This window comes from Peromyscus eremicus, chromosome 12 (genome assembly GCF_949786415.1).
Source record: "Peromyscus eremicus chromosome 12, PerEre_H2_v1, whole genome shotgun sequence".
Taxonomy (NCBI): domain Eukaryota; kingdom Metazoa; phylum Chordata; class Mammalia; order Rodentia; family Cricetidae; genus Peromyscus; species Peromyscus eremicus.
In genome coordinates, this window is record NC_081428.1 from 46324128 (window position 1) to 46347381 (window position 23254).

The window sequence follows — 23254 nt, forward strand, 5'->3', positions numbered from 1 at the left end:
AGCTAAATATCCATACCATGCCTGTCAGGGGTCATCAAGACCTCCCTCTGTGAGACAACCCACTGGGAGGACTCATGATTAAGATGTATCACAGATCTGTAAGGAGAACACACACAGGTGCTGAGAGGAAAGAGAGGAGTCTGGAGCAAGCCATTTGACAGCTTCCTTAATATTTTTCTTCATTTACATCATCAGTTCTTTATTGCTATGATCAAACATCTTACAAAAATAACTTAAAAGAGGAAGGATTTATTTGGGCTCCTGATTCCGGTGATGTCACTCCCTGATCACTTGGCCCCAAACACTTAGGAGGAGCATCATGGAGGCAGGAGAGTGTGCAACTTTTCACTTCATGGCTGATCAGGTAGCAGAGAGCTCAATGGGACAAGGCCTAGATAACACGCCTCCAAGAACCCCTTCATAATGACCTACTTCTACCAGCAAGGCTTCATTTCATAAAGCTTCCACAACCTCCCAAAATACTGATTCATGCTGGAAACCAATGATTCCATACATGAGCCTTTTGGAAACACAGTATCGAAGCATAACATTTCCTTTTCACGAAGGTCCACATAGCACCATCATCCCCTGCTATGAAAATGCAGCACATACGCACTGTGTTCCATCTGAGTGAAATTCCTGAAAGACTCAGCACACAAGGTCTGGGTTTGTAGGGATCCGGTAGCATAAGCACCTGCTACCTAAGGCATGTCCAAGTTCCAGAGAGCCAGAAGGAAAGTGGGTTTTGGAATAAGTCATTATCTCAGCTCCATTTCTGTTGTTGTGAGAAAGATCCTGGCAAAAGGCAACTTAGGGAAGATCGTTTTTCAGCTAATAATTCCAGATTAGTTTATTATGTCAGGGAGGTCATGGTAGGGGCTTCAAGCTTCGCGTCCACTGTCAAGATCAGAGTGAGAATATAATGCACGGATCTTTGCTTGCCTGCTTCCTCCATGCTAGCTCTTTCCTCTCTCATATACTTCAAGACTCTGTGCCTAGGGAATGGTGCTGCCCACAATGAGCGGGGTCTTCCTACATCAACTATCAGTCAAGACAGTCCTCCCCAGACATGTACAAAGGCCAACCAGACATAGATAATTGGGAATTAAGATGCTCTTTCCGGGTGATCCTAGTTTGTGACAAATTGGCAGTTAAAACTAACTGGCAAAGTCCAATCATTTGCACAGTCTAGCTGCAGCAAGGCAACGTGATCAATTAAATGAAAGGTTTCTATCAGTGTTGGAAACCCAAGTTACCAGAAGCCAGCCATAGGCCATCCTTATTAGCCAGCTCTTCTGAGGCTCAATGCAGCCTTATCTCTTTTCTACTCTTGTGTTTTCTTCAGCTCCTGCTTGTGACGAGCAGAATGGCAACACTTCTCATTTTTGAAGTCTGCAGTATAGAGAAAACAGGGCTAACTACAGGACGCCAAGATTTTCATGTTCTGGGCCAGCTAACCCTGGAGCCTCGCCTCTTCCCAGCTTGGATGGTCCTTTCGAACTGCTCTCAGTTCTCAAACACGGCTCACCCCATCTCATCTCCAGCCCGTGGCACGTGCTGGTCCTGTTCACTCTCGGCTAGCTCCTTTAGACCTCTCCAGATGCATCCTGGAAATCTCACTTCCTCTGAAGTCCTTGCTCACCTCCAGAGTGGTAAGGCCCTCTCCTCTGTGCTCCCCTCTTTCTGTACCTCCTCTCATGGCAGCTGACACTTAGAACTGTCTCCACCTGTGTATACGTCTCTCCACCAGGCTGTAAATTCCTCGAGGCTAATGACCTCATCCTTTAAATAAATGTTGGTTGTATGAATGAATGACCACTCATGGCTTCTCTTCCCTAATTCAGAATGAGCCGCGGAGCATTCCCTATGTGACGAGGTCTTTTCTTGGAAGAGCATCGTCAGTGTTGATGCTATCAGATTATAAATAAGGCCATGCACTTGAGGGGCTGACCTACAAATGCCCAGTCGTCAGGGTATCTTCAGAAGACAAAGGATTGCTCTGTTGCTCTCCATTTGTAAGGACCCACTTTGCATCTGTCTTCAGGGGCTTTTCTTGTCTCACCTCTACACAGATGCCCTTCCTTTCTGTCTCCTCATGCTTTGCCAAGGGACTCCGTATCTATATCGCTGCGTGCTTTCCTTTTTCATTTTCTATGTAATTGTCTCTGATAAGAAACGCAAGACAGCCACTCTCCCCATCTCCCGCCCTCCCCACACAGAGTCATGTGACAAACAGGAGTAAAGAGAAAGCCATTTTAAGGCTGCAGAGTCAGGGGAATAGAGTGGGGGAGGGGCAGATTAGAATCGATGTTCTTTTCCCTGCTTAGACTCGAGTCTGTCTGCCATTTGGCTTCTAGGGTCTGCTCTGTCTGCTGGCACAGTAGAGTTGCCCAACAGTAATAAGAACAGAAGAAGGGCATGGATAGGAGAGTGAGGGGTTAGCCAGGTCCCACCTTTACCTACTGATTCAGATCCCCTGGGACTGGAGTTGGAGAACGTGAGCGCTTTAAGGCTGCCCCCAGATTCCTTCCCTCTATGAAGTTTGGAAGTCACTACCTAGTAGATCTGGCTGGCAGGTGATATGTAAAGCAGAGGAACATGAGAGAGGAGAACGGACTCAGAGGTGTTTAGGAATAGAACATTAGCTGAGAAAGCTAGTCCCTACATATAGCCACAAAGGAAACCAGACAACAGACTCCCATCCAAGCCATCAACCATCAGCTAAGCTACCCCTGTGCTACAGTATGAATGGTCCTATAAAAATTCACATTAAAATTTAAAGTTCATTGAGTGGCATTAAGAAGTGTGACACCATGAGATCTATAAGAGATGACTGGGTCATCATAAATCCATTCATATGTTCATATATGAATGGCTTAATAGGCTAATGGTTATCTGTAGAGTGGGCCTGTTATAAAAACACTTTTGGCCCTGTCTCTCTCACTGTGTGGTATCATCTGATGTTTTAGGACACAGTAGAAAGATCCCAACAGAAAGAAGGCCTTTACCAGATATGGGTTCACGATCTTAGATCTCCCAGCTTCCAGAACCATAAATTCAGTAAACCTATTCCAAATAAATAACACAGCAATATGTATTCTGTCATGGCAACAGAAAATAGACTAAGATACCTTATACAGTCCCTGGCTGGGACATGGACTCTAAATTCCAGGAACAACACTAAGCTAAGTCCTTTTTATAGTACCTCAGAGCTGCCATCTGTTATGTATAAAATAGTTATATATCACAACCAAAACTGTGTTCCCATAAGTCTCAGACAAGTTGTTATACTTGACATTAACAAAGTGTATATTATCAGGAACACAAAAGGCTCCATGAATATTTTTAACTAGTGCAAATTCTGAACTTTGAACAGACTTACCGAATGTAATGTTAGGGCAGATTATACCTAAGAGAAATGTCAACGGTAAGAGGTAGTTTCAAAGAAAAGTCCTAAGCTCCATGGGGTGTGAAAGCGCTTCTCTTGAGATCGCCACAGGGTGGCAGGCAGCACATTAGAGCAGTCTGGAGCTGGAGCTGAGATCTGTTCCAGCCAGCCTGGTTAAGATGTAAACTAGAGAGCCGGGCGGTGGTGGTACACGCCTTTAATCCCAGCACTTGGGAGGCAGAGGCAGGCGGATCTTTGTGAGTTCGAGGCCAGCCTGGTCTACAGAGCAAGATCCAGGAAAGGCACAAAGCTATACAGAGAAACCCTGTCTCAAAAAACCAAAAAAAAAAAAAAAAGTAAACTAGAGTCGTTATGGAATGCTGGCAATTTTGTGCCACCTAATTTCAAAACACAACAAAGTTACCACTCTGTTTCTCTGCATTATGTCATCAGTCTGGAAGCTGTGTTTGGAGTTCTTCAGTTATCTGAGTCCCTCAGGCGTGGTGGGTTCTAAGGATGAGGCAGGCCTTTATCAAGGACAGTCAATTCCACAAGCCTTTTTTTCTTCTCTTAGGGTCAGTTCTTTCACCCAATGTCCTACCTATCAGGGAATATTTAACATGTCTACAAGATACTAAGTCACTGAAGGTAATATCTGCACAAGAAATCTACATGTGAAACAGAACAGCTGCCATGAATCATGTGATCAAAACAAGCATCAGGAAAAGATGCCTTAGAGGTGATCAGACCTTCTGAGTTTGAAATGGAAGAGACTGCTGTAGCTAGAGTTTTCCTGCCTGGCCCACAGTCAGGACAAATCTCTCTCACCTGCCAATCCCACAGCCACTCAGACCCGACCAAGTAAACACAGAGACTTATATTGGTTACAAACTGTATGGCCGTGGCAGGCTTCTTGCTAACTGTTCTTACAGGTTAAATTAATCCATTTCTATTAATCTATACCTTGCCACGTGGCTCGTGACTTACCGGCATCTTCATATGCTGTTTGTCATGGTGGCAGCTGGCAGTGTCTCTCTGACTCAGCCTTCCACTTCCCAGCTTTATTCTCCTCCTTGTCCCGCCTATACTTCCTGCCTAGCCAATGGCCAATCAGTGTTTTATTTATTGACCAATCAGCAACACATTTGACATACAGAACATCCCACAGCAGACTGCCATGGTAACAAAGTCCCTCCCACATTCTGATATAGATCCCCAGTGATCTTCAGGGATGGGAAGCAGCTACCACGAAGGCTCCTGACTTCCTACCACAGTGTCCACCATGTCCTTAGAGAACTACCCAGACAATGGCATTCACATTAGTCACTTAAATCTAATCCATTTGTTGTCTGCTGTGTACCGGACACTGGCTTAATTTCCTATTGTAGAAACTAACTGCGCTATAGCAAATGCCAGAAAGAAGTGCTGTGGGGGAAAGTGCAAAGCAAGAATGGAAATAAAAGGCAGAGACTCTCCATACAGCAGGTGCTGTGTCTATTTTATCTCCAAAACACTCATATAACTAGATGCTGTGTAACCTTGTTTTCAACATAAGAACACAGATGTTAGAACTACAGGCAACTTGTGACCAGATCAATAACTCTCCCAAACCACCTATGGACACAGAAACTCCAGTCTCTTCAACTTGTGCATACAGACCTGGATTTAACGATCTGGTGTCCCCATTTTCTGATCCTGTCTATCACTATACATAGAACAAATTATACAACATTAGGCAGCCAACAGTTCCTAGACATCCAATTAACCCTAATGTCTCTTCTGGCAGGCCAGACCATTAGGTCGAGGAATAGTTTTTTTGAAAAAGAAAGACATAAAATCGGGTTGTCAGAGTGAGCATACATATTAGTTTCCTGGTGAAACCCACAGAAGACTATTAATGAGGCTTGAGAGCCTAGGGGTTGGGGCTTGCCTGGCGATAGATCCACGCATCCAAATTTTGCTGCCAGTTACAGAACAATCTAGCTTTCCCTCAGAGTGTGATGGAAGCCATAGAAGATGTTCTGTTTTGTTTTGAAGGTTTAAAAAGATTGGTCTAATGGCTATTTAGGCATCATGGGACCAGTTTAAAGGGCCAAGGGTAGATGTTGAGAGACCCAGGTGACAATGGGAGGTGTGCTGAAATAATACAAGCTAGACATGATGAGGGGTGGGCACCGGGACATGATTAACTGCGTGCATGCGAATCTTTCTAGAGAGTGGAGTCAATATGAATTAACTTAGTACTGAGAATAAGACACAGATATCAAACATAGATTATATATAGTGGGGATTATAAATGGTCCAGAAAAAAAAGGCTTATAGCTACCTAAGGTAGAGGAGGAAATGGTGATTATAAAAAGCTTAATAATCACTGGCAATGGTGGTATATTTCTTTAATACCAGCACTCACGAGGCAGAGGCAGGTGGTTCTCTGAGTTGAAGGCCAGCCTGGTCTATATAGCAGGATCCAGGCCAGCCAGGGCTACACAGTAAGACCTTCCTTAAAAAAGAAAGAGAGGGGTTGGGGATTTATCTCAGTGGTAGAGCGCTTGCCTAGCAAGTGCAAGGCCCTGGGTTTGGTCCTCAGCTCTGAAAAATAAAGAAAGAGAGAGACAGAAAGAGACAGAGACAGACAGACAGAGAGACTGACAGAGAGACAGAGATCTCAATAATCATATCTGCCAGAGATTCCTTGATAACTTGGTCCCAGCAAGTTAAAAGAAAGCTAACTTTTAGGGTATACTATTTTTGAGGCAACATTTTCATTTAAATAAATTTTGTAGTGAGAAGAAAAGGACATTCTTAGGAAAAATATATGTTCAGAAGTTTACTTCTAACAGACTATGAAACAATCATTTGAGGCCCTAGCTCAGCAAATTAACAATAAACCCAAAAAGGGAGACAATGATATGGAAGACATAGAGGAATGCAGAAAAACGTAATAAGTCATGTAATTAAGCCTAAATAATTATTTATGCACAATTTGATAAACACTGTAAAAATGGGCAACTATAATCCTAGACGATTCCAAAAGCCTGGGACGTAAGAGCATTCTACACCTCTGAAATGACATCAGTAAAAAAATGAAGTCCATAGTCAGATAACAGAAAGTCAAGCTTAGGCATGTCTACTAGATGCAAAAGCGAACCACTGAAATAATACAACAGAACAGCTTGTTTGCAAACCTTTGGGACAGGATGAGAGCATTCTCCCGTGGAGAAACAAAAACACAGCTATGTTTTTACAAGGGGGAAGACAGGAAAGTAAGGCAGAACAAAAATAACAATTAAAATAGATGAAGATAGTAAAAATAACAAAAGAGGCACAGGACAGGCGAAAAAGAAGCCATAAGCACAGCCTTGGCACAGTAAATGTGAATTACATGGAATGCAGGCACCACACTGAAACAGTAAAAAGTCAAGTAACTCGCTGTTTGTAAGAGGTAAGCCAAACAAACGAAAATCCTGATGGGAAAGGACTGTGGTACAAGGCAAGGAAGAAGGGGCAGTTAGAAGACAGCCGATATTGAAAGGCTGGTGTGCGACACACTGAAACCAAGTGGAAGTGCCTGCTGGCGAGCAGTGATATTAAAATTTAATAAAAGGTTCACTTAAGTTGTGTAAGTCCGAAACATATATTACTTATTACTCAAAGGCAGATATAGCAAACATCTGCGGAAGGCATAAATCCTAGACTTGGCCATACATGTTGCAATAGCCTTTCATCCTAAAATCCTATTCTTATCTTAGAAAGGCTTCTTGTAATGGAACTATGAAAAACATTGATCAAATAAATAAATAAATAAATAAACCTCAAAAACAAATTTTATAACTCTGTCAACTCCCCAACATGAAACCATATGGTGTCCTAAGTTGATTCATTTTCTTTATTTTGTAATTAACCGCATAAATGCCTTGAGAAGCTTCAGGCATCGTTAGACAATCTGGAAACGGCGAGAACTTTCTCCCTAAACTTAGGCTGATAAATTATTCCCCTAATAAAATGTATTGTTTTCTGACATTAATGTTGAAATGCCAAGGCACTCTGACAGATAACTATTTGAACATTTGTATTCAAAGCTTCTAAATAGCATGAAATATCAGTTTGGGAACCAACTGTTCAACAGAAGGGCAGGGGCAGCGGGAAGCAGGGAGAGTGTAATGGAGGTGCCAGTAACAGCTCTGGCCTCCATCCTGATGGCAGCATACAAATGCTGGCCCTGGGGTTCCCAGCACAACAGCAATTAGGCCGGATGCATTCTTTTCCCTAAATGAACAAAATCCTCCCTATTGGTGTTTATTTGGAATTCCACATGTTTGAAACTGAGGGGAAAAAAAACATACAATGGAAAAATTACAAAAGACAATCCAAACGTCTATTATCAAACATTAAGCCAAAAGAGACTTTCTAAGTTTCACTTCAAAGGTAAAGGAAAAGATGCTCTCTGCTAAGCTGATGTGTTTCCATGAGGTACAAGGCCTGGGTCTAAAAGCCATTCTGTTGAGTACGGTCACTACTGGCTACTCCTGCTACTGGACAGCACTCTGAATTCCTGTGTGCTATATCTATAAAACACACTCTGGAATCAAAGACTTTGTATGGAAAGAAAGCATAGAAAACACTAAAATTACGTTATTTGGGATAAAGTGGATTAAATAGAACTACTAAATGTGTTTTTATGTTATTTCTTTTGACTTATCACAGCTAGTAGGAAATTTAAGTTTAGATTAGGCAACAATAATACATGGATTGAAATGTAGTAAACTACTTTGCTTTTTTTAAAAGATTTATTTTCATTTATGTGCTATGCATCTGAGTCTGTGTATGTGTGTGTGTATGCTCATGTGCCTGGAGAAAGTCAGAGGAAAGCATTGGATCCCCTGGAGCCAGAGTTATCCACAGTTGTGAGATGCCCCACTAGGGTGCAGGGAACCAAACTCAGGTCCTCTGGAAGAGCAGCAAGCCCTCTTAACCACAGAGCCAACTCCCTAGCCCCTTAAGTGGCTTGCAAAATCCTGTCTAGTCCCACCCAAGTCTGACACTGTAAAGTTGTACCCCCCAGTTAGCAAGCCTTGGTTAGTGACTTTAGAGCAACCTTGCTCTCTTCGAGACTTTTCTTTTCCACATATACCTTCTCTCGGTCCCTTCTCATTCTGTTTACCTTGATTTCTCAGTGGACAAGAATCATTATGCTAATTGATTTGTTTATGTAAAGGCAAGTTCATACAAGGTCATCTTGGGCAGACAAACTCTTAACTGCCTTCTCTTCATATTCCTTTCATTTGGGGTTATATTCTTCCTTGCTCCCTACTCTCTCGGCAGACCCACTAATACCTACCCATCCATGTTGATTTTTGACAGCAATGAACTCTGACATTTGTTTTGATATGTGTGAAACAGGGGTGCAGTATTAAGGAATTTCATAAGTCTTATTACCCTATGATCTCCAAATGTTCTGGCATTCCATGTTGTCTGAGAAACATCTGGAATGTATTATTTTCCTGCTTGCTATCCAGAGAGTCTGAATATGAAGGTCTTGTTGAGGCCTAAAGTCATATACTTGAAAAGCTGCCCACGTCATTGGAAGGTTCAAACATGGTTGGGGGACCACCTGTCTTGCCTAATTTTCGTTTGTACTTGGCATAAAATGAATTGTCACTGTGGTAAGGCTAGTGGCCTCAGGCCTGAAGCTGGGATTCACTGCCCCCAGCTCCAGCCCACTACCATTGGGGAACGATGTTCTTCAAACACACATATTACTCACTCCTCCAAAGCCTCGGCCATCAGTATATCTTCTTTGTCAGTTTTAACATCCAGCTCTGGTTCCCCACTAAGCAGAAGCTTCAAGTTATAAATAACCAGCAAAGTTCCTGGGAGAAAAAAAAAAGAAAGAAATATTGACTTGTCAGTACTTCAAGTGCACTAAATTCTAGGCATTTCTAATCACTTCATCTGTAGAATTCAGCCCAGTCTAAAGCAAATTTCCTTCTCTGATTCAGCAAAATATGCTGGGAAAAAATGTAGGCTATGCCTTATGGAAAATTACACTCTGTCCGAGACTGCTGCATTTCCACAATACGCTGCTCTTAATACTATTCAATCCACTATCAGTCTTTCAAACTTTGGCAGACTTTTCATAATTTGCATTAGGACAATTGCTAAGAGCCCGAGCCAAGGTTGCAATGTAGGTGAAGCTCTCATTTGTGAAACTGAATCTAATGCATATGAGAAAAATTAGCTGAAAACATAGTACTGAGAATTGCTCTTCGTTTACAGAGCAGGCCCTGACAAACTACTCTGTAAAAAGCCAATCAGTAAATATTTTAGGCTTTGCATATCATATCTCCACTGTCACAGCTACTCACAGCTGAACTTGGTCACTGTGCCATGAAAACAGCTAGAGAGAAAGCATTAGGGAATGAATGCCATTCCAATAAAGTTTTATTTATAAGTACAGAGTGCGGAGAATACCAGGTAGGCTACCTGCATATTTTCTCTTCTCCCTCTGTTCCCCCAGATCCAAACCCTAGTCTCACCCCCAACTCTGCAGCAGAACACCTATAGCCTTCCCTGCCCACTCCCCTTATTCCCATCACCTGTGAATCCCATAGATCTTCCCCTTCCAACCTCCCTCCACTAACTCATTGCTTTGTCCCAGCACCCAAGCCCAGCAGGCACCCCCTGCTAACCCAAGGGCCAGTCCTCCCAGGGCAACAGGTAGGCTGGCAACAGATCCACACCTCTCCTTCTGCTCCTCTAGATGCAATCCCCCAGTCTCATCCCCAGCTCTGCGGCAGGAAACCTGCTGCTGATTCCCTTTCCTCCCTGACCCCATCCCTAAGGGACCAAAAAGACCTTCTCCCCAAACTTTCCCTCTCCAAATCATCGCATTATCCCAGCCTCCAACACTAGCAGGAAAACCTTGGGAACACATCAACTGAACAGGCCAGGGAAACAGGTCCAGAGGATATTTCCTACCAGGCAGCACACGGCCACCATACTCTCCTAAAGTCCAGGAAGGAAGCAGGAACCAAGAACAAAACACACACTCAACAGACAAAACCAGGTGTCAATAACCAGACCTATAGTCATCCCAATCACAGATGCCTAGATGTCAGCATAAAAATACAATCAGTAACAGCCAGGACAATATGTCTCCACCAGAGCTCAGCTATCCTACCATAGCAGACACTGATTATTCAGCTGAAGCCCAAGAGAAAGACCTAAAAATAGTCTGCATGAAGATGATAGAGGTCTGTAAAGAGGAACTTAATGAATCCCTAAAGAAATCCAGGAGAACACAAATGAACAGTGTGAGGAAGTGAATAAATCACTTGAAGAAATCCAGGAAAATATAAACAGTGCAAAGAAATGAATAAAACTCTTCAGGAGCTGAAGATGGAAATAGAATAAATCCATGAAGAAAATGCAAACCGAGAGAACGCTGGAAATGAAAAACTTGGGAATTCAAAGGGAACTACAGAGGCAAGCTTCACCAACAGATTACAAGAGATGGAAGAAAGAATCTCAGGTGTTGAAGATATGATGGGAAAAAAATGGATACACTGGTCAAAGAAAAGTCTAAAAATTTCCTCAGACAAAACATCCAGGAAATCTGGGACACTATAAAAAGGCCAAATCTAAAAATAAGAGGAAGAAGAAAATTTTCCTAACTTAAGAAGGACATGCCTATAAAGGTATGAGAAACACAGAGAACACCTAATAGATTAGACCAGAAAAGAAATTCCCCTTGCCACATAATAATCAAAACACTAAATGTACAGAGCAAAGAAAGAGTAACAAAAGCTGCAAAGGAAACAGATCAAGTAACATATAAAAGCAGACCTATTAGAATTACATCTGACTTCTCAATGAAGACTCTAAAAGCCAGAAGGGCCTGGACAGATGTGCTGCAGACTCTAAGAGACCACAGATGCCAGCCTAGGCTGCTATACCCTACAAAACTCTGAATCACCATAGATGGAGAAAATAAAATATTCCATGATAAAACCAAAGCTAAGCAATATTTATCTATAAATCTAGCCCTACAGGAGGTGCTAGGAGGAAAACTCTACCCTAAGGAGGTTAACTACAACCTTAAAGAAATAATCCCAGATCACCAAAATCAAAAGAAAGGAAACACACACACCACCAACAACAACAAAATAACAGGAATCAACAACTATTGGTCATTGACAGTTCTCAATAGAAATGGTCTCAATTCCCAAATAAAAAGACACAGAATAACAGAATGGATGTGCAAACAGGACCCATTGCTTTTGCTGCATCCAAGAAACACATCTCAACATCAAAAATAGACATTACCCCAGGGTAAATGGTTGGAAAAAGAGAGTCAAAGCAAATGTACCCGAGAAACAAGCTGGTGCAGTCATTTTAATATCTAAAAAATAAACTTCAAACCAAAACTAATCAGAAGAGATAGAAAAGGACACTACATACTCATCAAAGGAAAAAATCCACCAAGATAATATTTCAATTCTTAACATCTTTGCTCCAAACATAAGGGAAACCATGTTTGTAAAAGAAAAAATTTTATAACATAAATCACATATTAACCCTTATACACTAATCCTGAGAGATTTCAATACCCTACTCTCAATAATAGACAGGTCATCTGGACAAAAAATAGAGAAATAATAGAGAAATAATGGGGCTAACAGACACTATGAACCAAATGGACCTAATAGATATTTACAGAACATTACATTCAAACATAAAAGAATATACCTTCTCAGTTCCTTGTGGCGCTTTCTCCAAAACTGACCACATACTTGGACACAAAGCAAGTCTCAACAAATAAAAAGAAAACCGAAATAACTCCCTGCATTTGACCATCACAGACTAAAGCTGGATATCAACAATAGAAACAACAGAAATCTTACAAACTCCTGGAAACTGAACAACTCTCTACTGAATGAAAGACAGATATAAAGAAAGACACTAAAAACTTTCTACAATACAATGAAAATGAATACACAGCATATGCAAACTTATGGGCTACCAATAAAAGCACTTCTAAGAGAAAAGTCCATAGCATTAAGTGCCTACACAAAAAACTTGAGAGAGCTCTTACTAGCAACTTAATACTATACCTGAAAGCTCTAGAACAAAGAGAAGAAATTACATCCAAAAGGAGTAGATAGCAAGAAATAAGCAAACTGAGGCTGAAATCAATAAAATAGAAACAAACAGAACAATACAAAGAATCAATGAAACAAAAGAGTTGGTTCTTTGAAAATAAAAATCAACAGGATAGACCCTCATCCAAATTAACCAAAAGCAGAAAGAGAATATCCAAATTAACAAAATCAGAAATGAAAAGGAGGACATTATAACAGACACTGAAGAAATCGAATGAATCATAAGGACATACACTAAAAAACTAGAGGGCTGGAGAGATGACTCAGAGGTTAAGAGCACTGATAGCTCTTCCAGAGGTCCTGAGTTCAATTCCCAGCAACCACATGGTGGCCCACAACCATCTATAATGAGATCTGGTGCCCTCTTCTGGCATGCAGGGATATGTGCAGGCAGAACGCTATATAATAAATAAATAAATGAATGAATAAGTAAGCAAATAAATAAATAAATCTTTTAAAAAAAACTGGAAAAATCTAAAAGAAATGGATAATTTTCTCCATAAGTACCACTCACCAAAGTTAAATCAAGACCAGATAAACAATTTAAGTAGACCTATAACCCCTAGTGAAATAGAAGCAATCATTAAAAATATCCCAACCAAAAAAGGTCCCATTGCTGAAGGCAATACCCACACAACACATTGAACATGAACAGGTCAAGCTGGTGTCTACATAGAACCTTCACCTCAATGTTCATGTGTCTATGACATGGAAAGGAACTCTAACATGGAAAGGAACTCTGCAGGCTACCAAAAGAGAAAAGTAAATGCCAATCCAACCATAAAAACAATCTATCCTGCCTGCAAAATATGCTAGGGCAATGGTGGCACAAACCTAGTAGGAGTAACCAACCAATGTGTGATTTGACTTAAGGCCCACTTCATGAGTTGGAACCCATACCTGACATTGCTTGAGTGACCAAGAACAAGAGACTAGATAGCCTAGGGTAAAACCAAATACTACTGGTCAAACAACAACAAAAAAGACCAATACAATGACTCCTAATATTATTCTGCTATACTCGTAGATTGGTACCTTATTCAATCATCATAAGAGAGGTTTCTTCCTGCAGCAGACGAGAACAAATGCATAGACCCACAACCAGACATTACACAAGGACAAAAACCTTGGAACACACAGCTCTAAATGAGATGTCTCCATGAAATCCCTGTCCTCAGAGCTCAGGGAACCCCTCAGAAGATGCAGAGAACAAGGCCCTCTAAAACAACTGAGCAGAGCTCATATGAAATCACAGAGACAGGAGACCATGCACAGGGCCTACAGAGTCTGTATCAGGTCCTCCACATGTACACTATAGCTTTCTATTTCATACTTTTATGGGACTCCTGATGTTTAAATGAGTGAATCTCTGATTCTTGTGCCTTCTCTTGAGGCCCTTTTATTTTTCTGTTGGCTTGTCTTGTCCGACTTTGATATAGATGATTTTTGTTTTATCTTACTATCTTACTATATTTTATTTTGTTTAAAAATAAATAAACAAATAAATAAATACAGAATGTCAAATTTGGCCTATGGCTATGACTTGCTGACTCCTGATCCAAGGTATGGTTAACTAAAGATGTCCAAACTATTCACAAAACTAAGTATGATGTGAGGACAAATGTGATTTTTCAGAGAAATTAAAAAGGGAAAGTAATTATACTTCCTTTGGTTGGGAGAACAGCATATGGGCTAAGAACAAGACCTATGCAGTCAAAATGAGAACTTTATAGTCAAAATGCCTGTATGTAAATACTGGATCAACCACTGAACAGTGTGGTAACCTCAGGTACCCCCTTGGTGTGTGTGTGTGTGTGTGTGTGTGTGTGTGTGTGTGTGTGTGTTTATATCTGCCCAAGACCTGCACTCACACACACAGACATAAAAATAGAAAGGGACTAGTTGGAAAGAAGGAATCCCACAAGAGTAAGAGGGGAATAAGAGAGGGTAATGTGGGAATGAAGATGATCACAATACCATGTATACACGTATGAAACAAACAAAACCACCATTTTTTTAATCTACCCAATGGAACTCATAAGCATAATAAAATAAGCAAAAATAAAAACCACTTTACTGATATTTATATGAGCACTTCACAATTAAATACTGGTTGTTCTCCCTCATATGTACAGCCTAGATTTAACATTACATATTTATGTGTGTGTGTAATATATATATGCATGTGGTGGAGGTGTTCACAAGCTTAAGGAAATCGTGACAGGGGAGAAAGAGCTCTTAAGGGAGGGGAGGAAGTAGAGAGTGGAGTGGAGTCTAATAATAGGAAGTCATAAGTGGAGACTAACTCAAGGATGGAAAGGGACCAGATGGAGCAGGGAGGGGGCCATGGAAGCGGGGAATGATGAGAAGTTTAAGGACACATCTGAAGATACCATGAAAACCATTACCTCATAGTGCAACCTAAAACAATAAGATTATAATATTTATATTAACATATAAATACTAACTTAATTATCACTGTCTTTCTCAATGGCAGAAGGAAAGAATCAACAATGTTTCAAAAATACAAAACCACAGGTTGTAGAAGGTATCGCAGAGATAAAGCAGGCCAAGTTGGGAATGAAATTACCAAAATCTTGCTACAAATACATTAATCAAAACACTGCTAAGAGGAGAACACACATTTCTCTAAAGTAGACTTCTTTTTGGGTTTCGAGAGACAAAAATGGGGAATGTCTAGAGAAAGACCGGCAGAAGAAACTCCCATAGTTAGCATGGTCTAGAGGCTAGGAGGACAATGGAAGCTGAAAGAAATAAGGGAAAGATCTGTCCATCTGGGAGACAAATGATGATGCGTTGCTTACTTCCCCACAGACATGAGGGCATTATTGCACCCGTGGGTAACTCTCTTAACAATGGAACATCACACAAACCGAGAGCCTACAACTGACAGCTAACTAACTCCTCTACAAAGCTCAGGGCTGAGAAGCCCCACAGTCACAGCCTTTGGTATCCATTGCTCATTCAGAAGCGCTAGCCTGAACCTTTCTCCTTATGTCAAGGATTTACAGTAACTTCACATCTGGATTCTTTTAAGATAAAACCCATATGGATAGAATGAATGGCTGCCCCCCATGTGAAACTGCACCTGAGATCATTGATACAAAAAAAAATGAAGATAAATGCTTCCATCAGAATTTTACTTTTGATGATCTTACCACATCTCCCATAGATCATATCAAATTGCTGCATCAATTCAGCTTCGGTTTTAAATGGGGAGTATTTATAAATGATGGACAATTCTGTGAAGAACTTCTGCGGGTCATCTGCGACACTCTCTCTTGTTCTTGTTGACCACGAAGGTATTGGAACTACAACCTGTTTAAAAAAAAAAAAAACACATCAACTTATTATGAAACACACAAACATTGCTCTATTTTATCCCGACTCATTTTATTCTTCTTCCAAATTACAAAACACAAAGTTAAAAGTTTATCTTTCTTCTGAAGCTTAGATTTATGAGGAAGAGACTGACAATAAATATGTACACTCAGAGTTTTGTTTTTGTAGTTTCCATTGTCAGGACTGCTGCAATGGCTGAGTGGGTAAAAGCATTTGTCACAAGGGCTGAGTTTAATCCCTGGGATGGAACAGCTAGTGAAGGGAAAGAACCAGTTCCCACAAGTTGTCCTCTGACCTCCACACACATGCCATGGCACACACACACACACATATACACACACATGAAAATCAGTGGAGTCTCCCCAATAAAACCGCTAGTTAAATTACAGCACTCACAGCTGCCGGCCAAGCCCCCTCCCACAATCTCAAAGCTTTCAACAGGTTCACCTTTGAAGTATTCAGGATTGATAGGCATAAAAACCCTTTGATATGACAGAGAAAATAAAGTTGGGTGGACAGGGAGGTGGGGGAGGAGCTGGGAGGAACTTAGATAAGAGGAATGAATATGATCAAAATGTATGTGGGAAATTGCAAAGAATAAATAAAAAAAATTTTAAGCCTCTGATATGATAAACAGAAAGCAGGTTAAAAAAATTCTGTGGACACAAAGGCCATCTGAGGAAGATAAAAACTTCAAGAAGAAAAAGAATTGTTAAAATCTTCAGGGTAAGGTGGGTTTGGTGGTAAATGCCTGTACACCCTCTGAGTAGAGGAAAGAGAGGCAGGAGGGTCACAAGTTCAAGACCAATCTTGGCAACTTAATGAGATCCTGTGCCAAAATAATTTTTTTAAATTAAGCTGCAGACGGACCCAGAAAGACAAACATGGTATGTACTCACTCCTAAGTGGATACTAGCTATAAAGTAAAGGGTAGCCAGGCTACAATCCACAGACCCAGAGAGGCCGGATAACAGGAAGGGCCCAAAGGGGGACACATGGATCTCCCTGGGAAAGGGGAATAGAAGAGATCTCCTGGGTGGACTGGGGGTAGGTGGGGATGAGAGCGGGAGGGATCAGGTTTAGGGGTGGGTAGAAGGGGAGAGTACTGAAAGAAATGACTGGAAAAGAAGTCATGTAGAAGCCTGATGCAAGCGAAACTCCCATCAATCTACAAGAATGACGCCAGCTAAGACTCCTAACAATAATGGATACATAGCCTGAACTGGCCATGTCCTGTGATCAGATTGGTAACTATCCCAACTGTCATCAGAGAGCCTTTACCCAGTAACTGATGGAAACAGATGCAGGGACCCACAGCCAAACATTCGGCCAAGCTCAGGGAATCCTGCTGAAGAGAGGGAGGAAGGATTGTAGGAGCCAGAGGGGTCAAGGACACCACAAGAAAAGTCACAAAATCAACTAACTTGAGCTCACAGAGTCTGAGCCAACAACCAGGAAGCCTGCATGGAACCATCCGAGGCCCTCTGCATGTATGTGACAGTTGGGTAGCTTGGTCTACTTGTCGGACTCCTAACAATGGGAGCAGGGGCTGTCCCTAACGCTTTGGCTGGCTCTTGGGACCCTATTATTCATACTGGATTGCCTTTCCCGGCCTAAGTACAACTGGAGGTGCTTAATCTTATCAAAACTTGATATGCCAGGCTTTGATGATAACCATGAGAGTCCTGCCCCTTTCTGAACAGAAACTGAGGAGGAGTGGATTGGGGGAGGGGCAGAGCGGGAGGAATGAGAGGAGAGGAGGAAGGGGAAACTGTGGTAGGGATGCAAAATAAATAAATAAATTTAATTTTAAAAAAATTAAGCTGAGGATGTATCTCAGTGACAGAGCATTTGCCTAAAATGTTTGAAGCCCTGGATTCATTCTCCAGTATGTACAAAAACAAAAATAATTCAAATAACATAAGTAAAATTTTTCAGCTATAAGAGAAAATACTATGTCCTCGAAATAAAAACTGGATCATTTTTTAAAAAGAAACAATGAACAAATAAGAAACACTTCTCGAGAATTAAGAATATAATTATGGGGGGGATGACATAAAGGAATTAGAAGATAAATATTGAGAACCTTCCAGGAAACAAAGCAAAAATCCAAGATAGAAAACATGAGAGAAAAGTTAGTGAAAAAAAATTTTTTTAATTTACAAGTCTACGTCTTGAAAACAGGAGCTGTAAAGGAAGACAAAAGAGAATCTGGATTGAAAAAAAAATCACCAGTTTGATGGGAACTACCCAGAACTGAAGTATATGAGTGTCCAGAATGGAAAGATGCTACTGTGCCCAACACTATGGTTACAAATAGACCATCCAGGGGAAACAATGAAATCAGAACTAAGGATAAAAAAGGTTCTCTCAGTGGAAGGGAGAAAGAAAGGAAATAATAATACCATTTGAGACCACAGAACAAAGTTAAATGGCTTCAGATTTTTCAGTCACTATACTAGAGACCTAACAGAACAGTGCCTTTCAAATCTTGAAGAAGAATGAGGTCTAGCTTAGGAATGACATCAAGCCAAACTATGACCAAGTGTGAAAGTGGTTGGGAAGATGTTTGTGCATAGAGTCTCACTTGCTCTCCAGCTCAGGACTCAAGTATAGACTGTGTGGCACCAAGGTGTGGCACCAAGAGGGAGCATGCTACACACACACACACACACACACACACACACACACACACACACACACGAGATTTAGGATCTGAAAGCTGACACAGAGAGGATTAGAGAGGATTGGCACACAGGATGAAGGCAGGTCAGATCCCAGCGTGGCAACTGAATGCCAACCTTGGGAGGCAGAGGCATGAGTCACTGCAAGGGGAGAGTTCCAGAGCAGAGTTTACCGGGGAAGATGGAGCTATGGCTGCAGTCTGAAGCTGGGGTTAGCCAAGTGAAACCACCAGGGGAAACTGGGCACATCATCCGTGATGGCACTAAGCAAACACAACACTAAGTAATTGTTCGCTCTAGACAAAACAAAAGGTGCATCAGAGAAAAGCAAGCTTGGAACAGGTGATGGTGGACTCTAAGGTAGAGTGGAGTAACCTGAGAATGTAAAGCCTGACACAGGCACGGCCAGATTTTTGGTAGAGCACTTTTGAGCTGTGTCTGTGAGCAAAAATAGAAAGAAAGAAACTATGTAAGTCCTCTTGTACAGTGGGAAGGTCATAGAGAATGCCTGAATAGCCACGTGGCGGCAATACAATGAGGTATCTTAGATTATCTGTAGGTAAATATCAACACAAAACACACACTTGGAAGAGAAAGCTTCTGAGAATGTACAAATGGTAAATGATTACTCTGTGTGTGTGTGTGTGTGTGTGTGTGTGTGTGTGTGTGTGTGTGTAAGGTCCTCTTTGCCTAAAGGCTGTTGCTGTGTCCAGACCCAACTCTTGCAGCAGGCTCGCACCGCCACACTGTTCAAACCCCACACCCACCTCCACAGACCAGCCTGACCAGATGCAAGTTCGTATTGCCTCCATAAAATCTTCACAGGCCACTTGAGGGTCTCTAAGCTCTCACTCCTCCATGCTGCTGCTTTTTGACATTTTGCTAATACCAGCCATACATACTCATTGAGCAGGATTCTTTCACGACACTCCAGTTTTGTTATTTAACCAATGTCTATGAGTCTGACTTATCGTGATGAGGCTGAAAATGTTTTAACAGTGACAGGGTCTTCAGCTGTTGTGTTGTTTTTTGTTTGTTTTTGTTTCTGTTTTTTCCTTCCACGGAATCTAACCATTGCTGAGCAGACAGTTTTTGTAATGTGCACACGGTGCACTGAATTACAATTGACATTCAAAACAGAACTCAAGCATTGTAAATTAATAAGATGTCTAAAGTTCAGCTAAGGGAGTTAAAGAACGCAGTCACTAGAATTAGCAATTTAAGTCTATTTTGCAATCAGCTTCTTTACAGATTGTGTTCTAAGTCTTTGACCTCAACAGTCTATTTATTTAAAAAGTGATCAACAGTGTGTGACACAAACGGTGTCGAGGTCTCCAGAGGCTTCTCCAAGAAATATCACTGTGCCAAAGACGGCTTCTTACTCTGGGAAATTTGGGCACAAGGAGAACAAAATTAAGTTCTCCAAAAAGCCCTCCAGTGACCCCAGAGTGCACAGACACCTTCTGTCCATTCCTGAACCATATGACCAGATTTCTAAGTCATAATCTGTGAGGAGTTAGAGCAGCCTTCACCTCGAGAGATGGCAAATGAAAACGGCACGGTTGCCATGGAAAAATGGAAAGACGGCCCCATCTCTTACCTCAGTGAGACCTTCTTTTTCACAGAAAGTCTGAGAGAAGAACAGACAGGTCATGGTCTCTTCCTTCTTTGTGAAAAGAATGAAGTCTTTGCCAATCCTCATGGACCCACTATATGAAAAAAAGAAGAGCACAATGATTTATATGCAGACACCAATAAAGAAGAAACGAGGGGCACCATTCTGTTTACTGTAACAGGTTGTTCTTTTCGATAACCCATCTGCTTGACTCATCCCCAGGAGTGCACAAGTACTGTACTATTTCTCAAAGTACAGCAGATGAATTTGAGCACATCCAGCCTGACACTTTTGCTTCAGATAGAGCTGCCTGAGACAAGTGCCAGCTAAGGCTCAAAAGAACAACTACTGGGCCCTGGAAGAGACCACACATGTCTCACTTACATTGAGGCAAAGGAAAGAACGCTGCAGATACCACAGCAATGCTCAAACATGCTTTGGGAAACAACAGAACATAAAGATGCAATGACACTTGACTCTTTTGGGGGGAGCCTGTGAGAGACTTTTCAACATTGTAAAGACCTGAGTCGGTTATGGATATAAAGATTCCAAAGCAAGTTTAGATGCTCAGTCGAATAAAACTTCAGCTGGCTGTGCCTGCTTGTAAGATTGCTTCAATACTGTTTTCGGTCTCAGCAAGAAATTCACATCTTAAGGGGGGACAATTCTCACCTCTTAAGCCCGTTGCCATATTGCCCAATGAACGTCAAGGTTGATAACCGTTTCTTGGATGTTCCAAAGTAAATGATGTCTGGAGCTTCATCTATAATCGACAAAGAGTTCTTAAGGTACTTAGGAATAGTTTGATGTCTGTGGTGATATTTTCATTGTGCTGAAATGTGATTTTATTTGTATGTTAATAAATAAAGTTTGCCTGGAGATCAGAAGTCATAGCAAGCCAGGACCAGAAGACAGGTGGTGGTAGCCCACGTCCTTAATCCCAATAATATGGCAGGCCGAGTCTCTGTGTGGTCAAGGACACAGCCAAGTGTGGTGACATGAGCCTTTAATTCCAGTACCAACCATAGAGACCTGGAGGTCTGTATAGACAGGCAGTGACAAGGAAGTCATGTGGCTAGGCTTAGAGCCAATGAGAAGACAGAACAGGAAAGCAATAAAAGTGCAGGTTAAGCAGGAAGAAGCTCTTTCATGTGGGAAACTATGGCTTGGTGGTAAGCCAAAGGGTAGTCAGTGGCTCTTTGCTATTTCTCTGATCTTTTCAGCTATTACCCCTGCATTTGGCTCTGTGTTTCTTACTTACTAAGACTTTAGAATTTCGTCTACAGATGTCAGCATTGAGTCCAGCTGTCAGAACTTCAGCCATGCCTCAAGACATTAGGACAAATCCATAGCTTTTAAGACAGACCACTGACAAGGACTGGTATCAAGACCCAGAATGGTAATGTAATGAAGGTCAGAGAGACCTTACCGTGTGACCTCAGGTACAGTTTAAAACTGTAAGCCTTAATTTCATTGTTTCTAAAAGGAAAGCGCTAATTCCACAGCTTTGATAAAGAAAACAAATTAAATGAACTGATATATCTATGAAATGCTTCACACACCTCCTGGAGCATACGTGTTAATGTCAATGTTGCAGTTGTCTGCGAGACAGTAACTTTCTCCTGGGGTTGGTCTTGCGGGGGTGGGGTGGGTGTCATGTGACACTGAGGACAGAGACATGCCCCTGCTGCTGCTCCCTGGGAAGGAAGGAGATCGCTTCAGACTTGTAGATTTATTGTCCTCATCTCTCCAAAGCATTCGGGATCCTGGGAAGGAATCCTCCGGACTTCAGAATATGTGATCTTCTAACCATGAATGTTCTTCCTATTAGCTGGCCAAGTACGGCTTAAAGTTATGTGGGGAACCCTGTGCCTGTCTGGGCACACCTGTGCCTGTCTGGGCACAGACTTGCTATAGTTCAGCATCACGTGGTGTGAGATATTTAAAGGCCACTGACAAGATGTTAGTCTGAAGCTAAACACATTGGACCACATGTTCTCAGAAGGGAGGAAGCCATAGGTAAAGCGTCCATGGCAACATTAACCAGCATTTACTGACAGTTTCATTTGTATTAGGAATGTTATATACTTCACACGCATTCTCTACTTTACAATACACTTACAGGAGGACATTAAGGTCTGTATTAGTGTAGTGATAGGAAAAAGTGAAAGAAATACAAAATCATGTCTGAGAGGATTAAGTGAGGAAGCAAGTAATGTGACAGAGAACCAAAGAAGTGTGTCCTTCAGGTAGAATAGTTAGGGAATGGCATTGAGGGAGGTCAACACCCGAGGGAAGGGGTCAAATGCTGAGAATCCAGCCAGGTACAGCCGGAGTCCAAGAAAGTGCATACTCCAAGCAAAGTCCCGGGAGGTGGGCAGGGCCATGTGTAAGCCTGTGAGACCCTGACAGTGAAGGGAGTCTGAGCCTTACTCTGAAGCACTGGGTACTCACTGAGGGTCTTCAGCCAGAAAGTGATAAAAACGTCTACACCCAAGTCCTTACCACAGGGAATAACATTTTCACCGCACAGTATTTGAGCTGAGCATCTATTCTGTGTTAGTTTGTGCTAACTTGAAAGATACAAACCTGGTCTAAATGGTGAGTTCCAGCCAGTCAGGACTAAATAATGAATCTGTCTCAAAGGCAAAAACAGTAACAATAAAAAGAAACCAAAGACAGAGTCGTGCAACATGGTGCAGACGCATTTGATACGGAAGACTGAGGAAGAACAAAGGAAGAAACATTCTGGAAATCACTACAGTCATCTTTTCTGGGTCACAAGGGATCTAGCTCAATGTAGACCACAGATCAGTTGTATTTTCAGTCATTTAAGATAAATTCTTCCTAATGTAATACTTGATTTCCAACTATGTAGTGGGTAGCTAGCTGTTCCATCTTTGACCTGGAAGTACTACCCCCAGTAAGGCTTCCGGTAACTGTCATGCCTATCTATGACCTGTCTGTCCCTAAGGCAGGGCCGAGACAGGGGCCTTTAAGACCTCAGATCCAGATGTGCTGGCTCTTTTGGTTCGTGGTGATC

The 23254-nt window shown here is 41.7% G+C and overlaps 1 protein-coding gene across 1 annotated transcript in view; it reads right to left on the bottom strand.

The window, feature by feature from the left end:
* The window catches only part of Morc1 (MORC family CW-type zinc finger 1), a 140100-nt gene that overhangs the window by 99748 nt on the left and 17098 nt on the right, over positions 1-23254 (bottom strand). The window contains exons 5-8 of the mRNA XM_059277734.1: positions 20884-20974; positions 20197-20305; positions 15729-15888; positions 9153-9258 (exon numbers count right to left, since the gene is read on the bottom strand). Of these exons, the coding sequence (XP_059133717.1) occupies positions 9153-9258; positions 15729-15888; positions 20197-20305; positions 20884-20974 (466 nt within the window). The remainder of the gene's footprint in view (positions 1-9152; positions 9259-15728; positions 15889-20196; positions 20306-20883; positions 20975-23254) is intronic.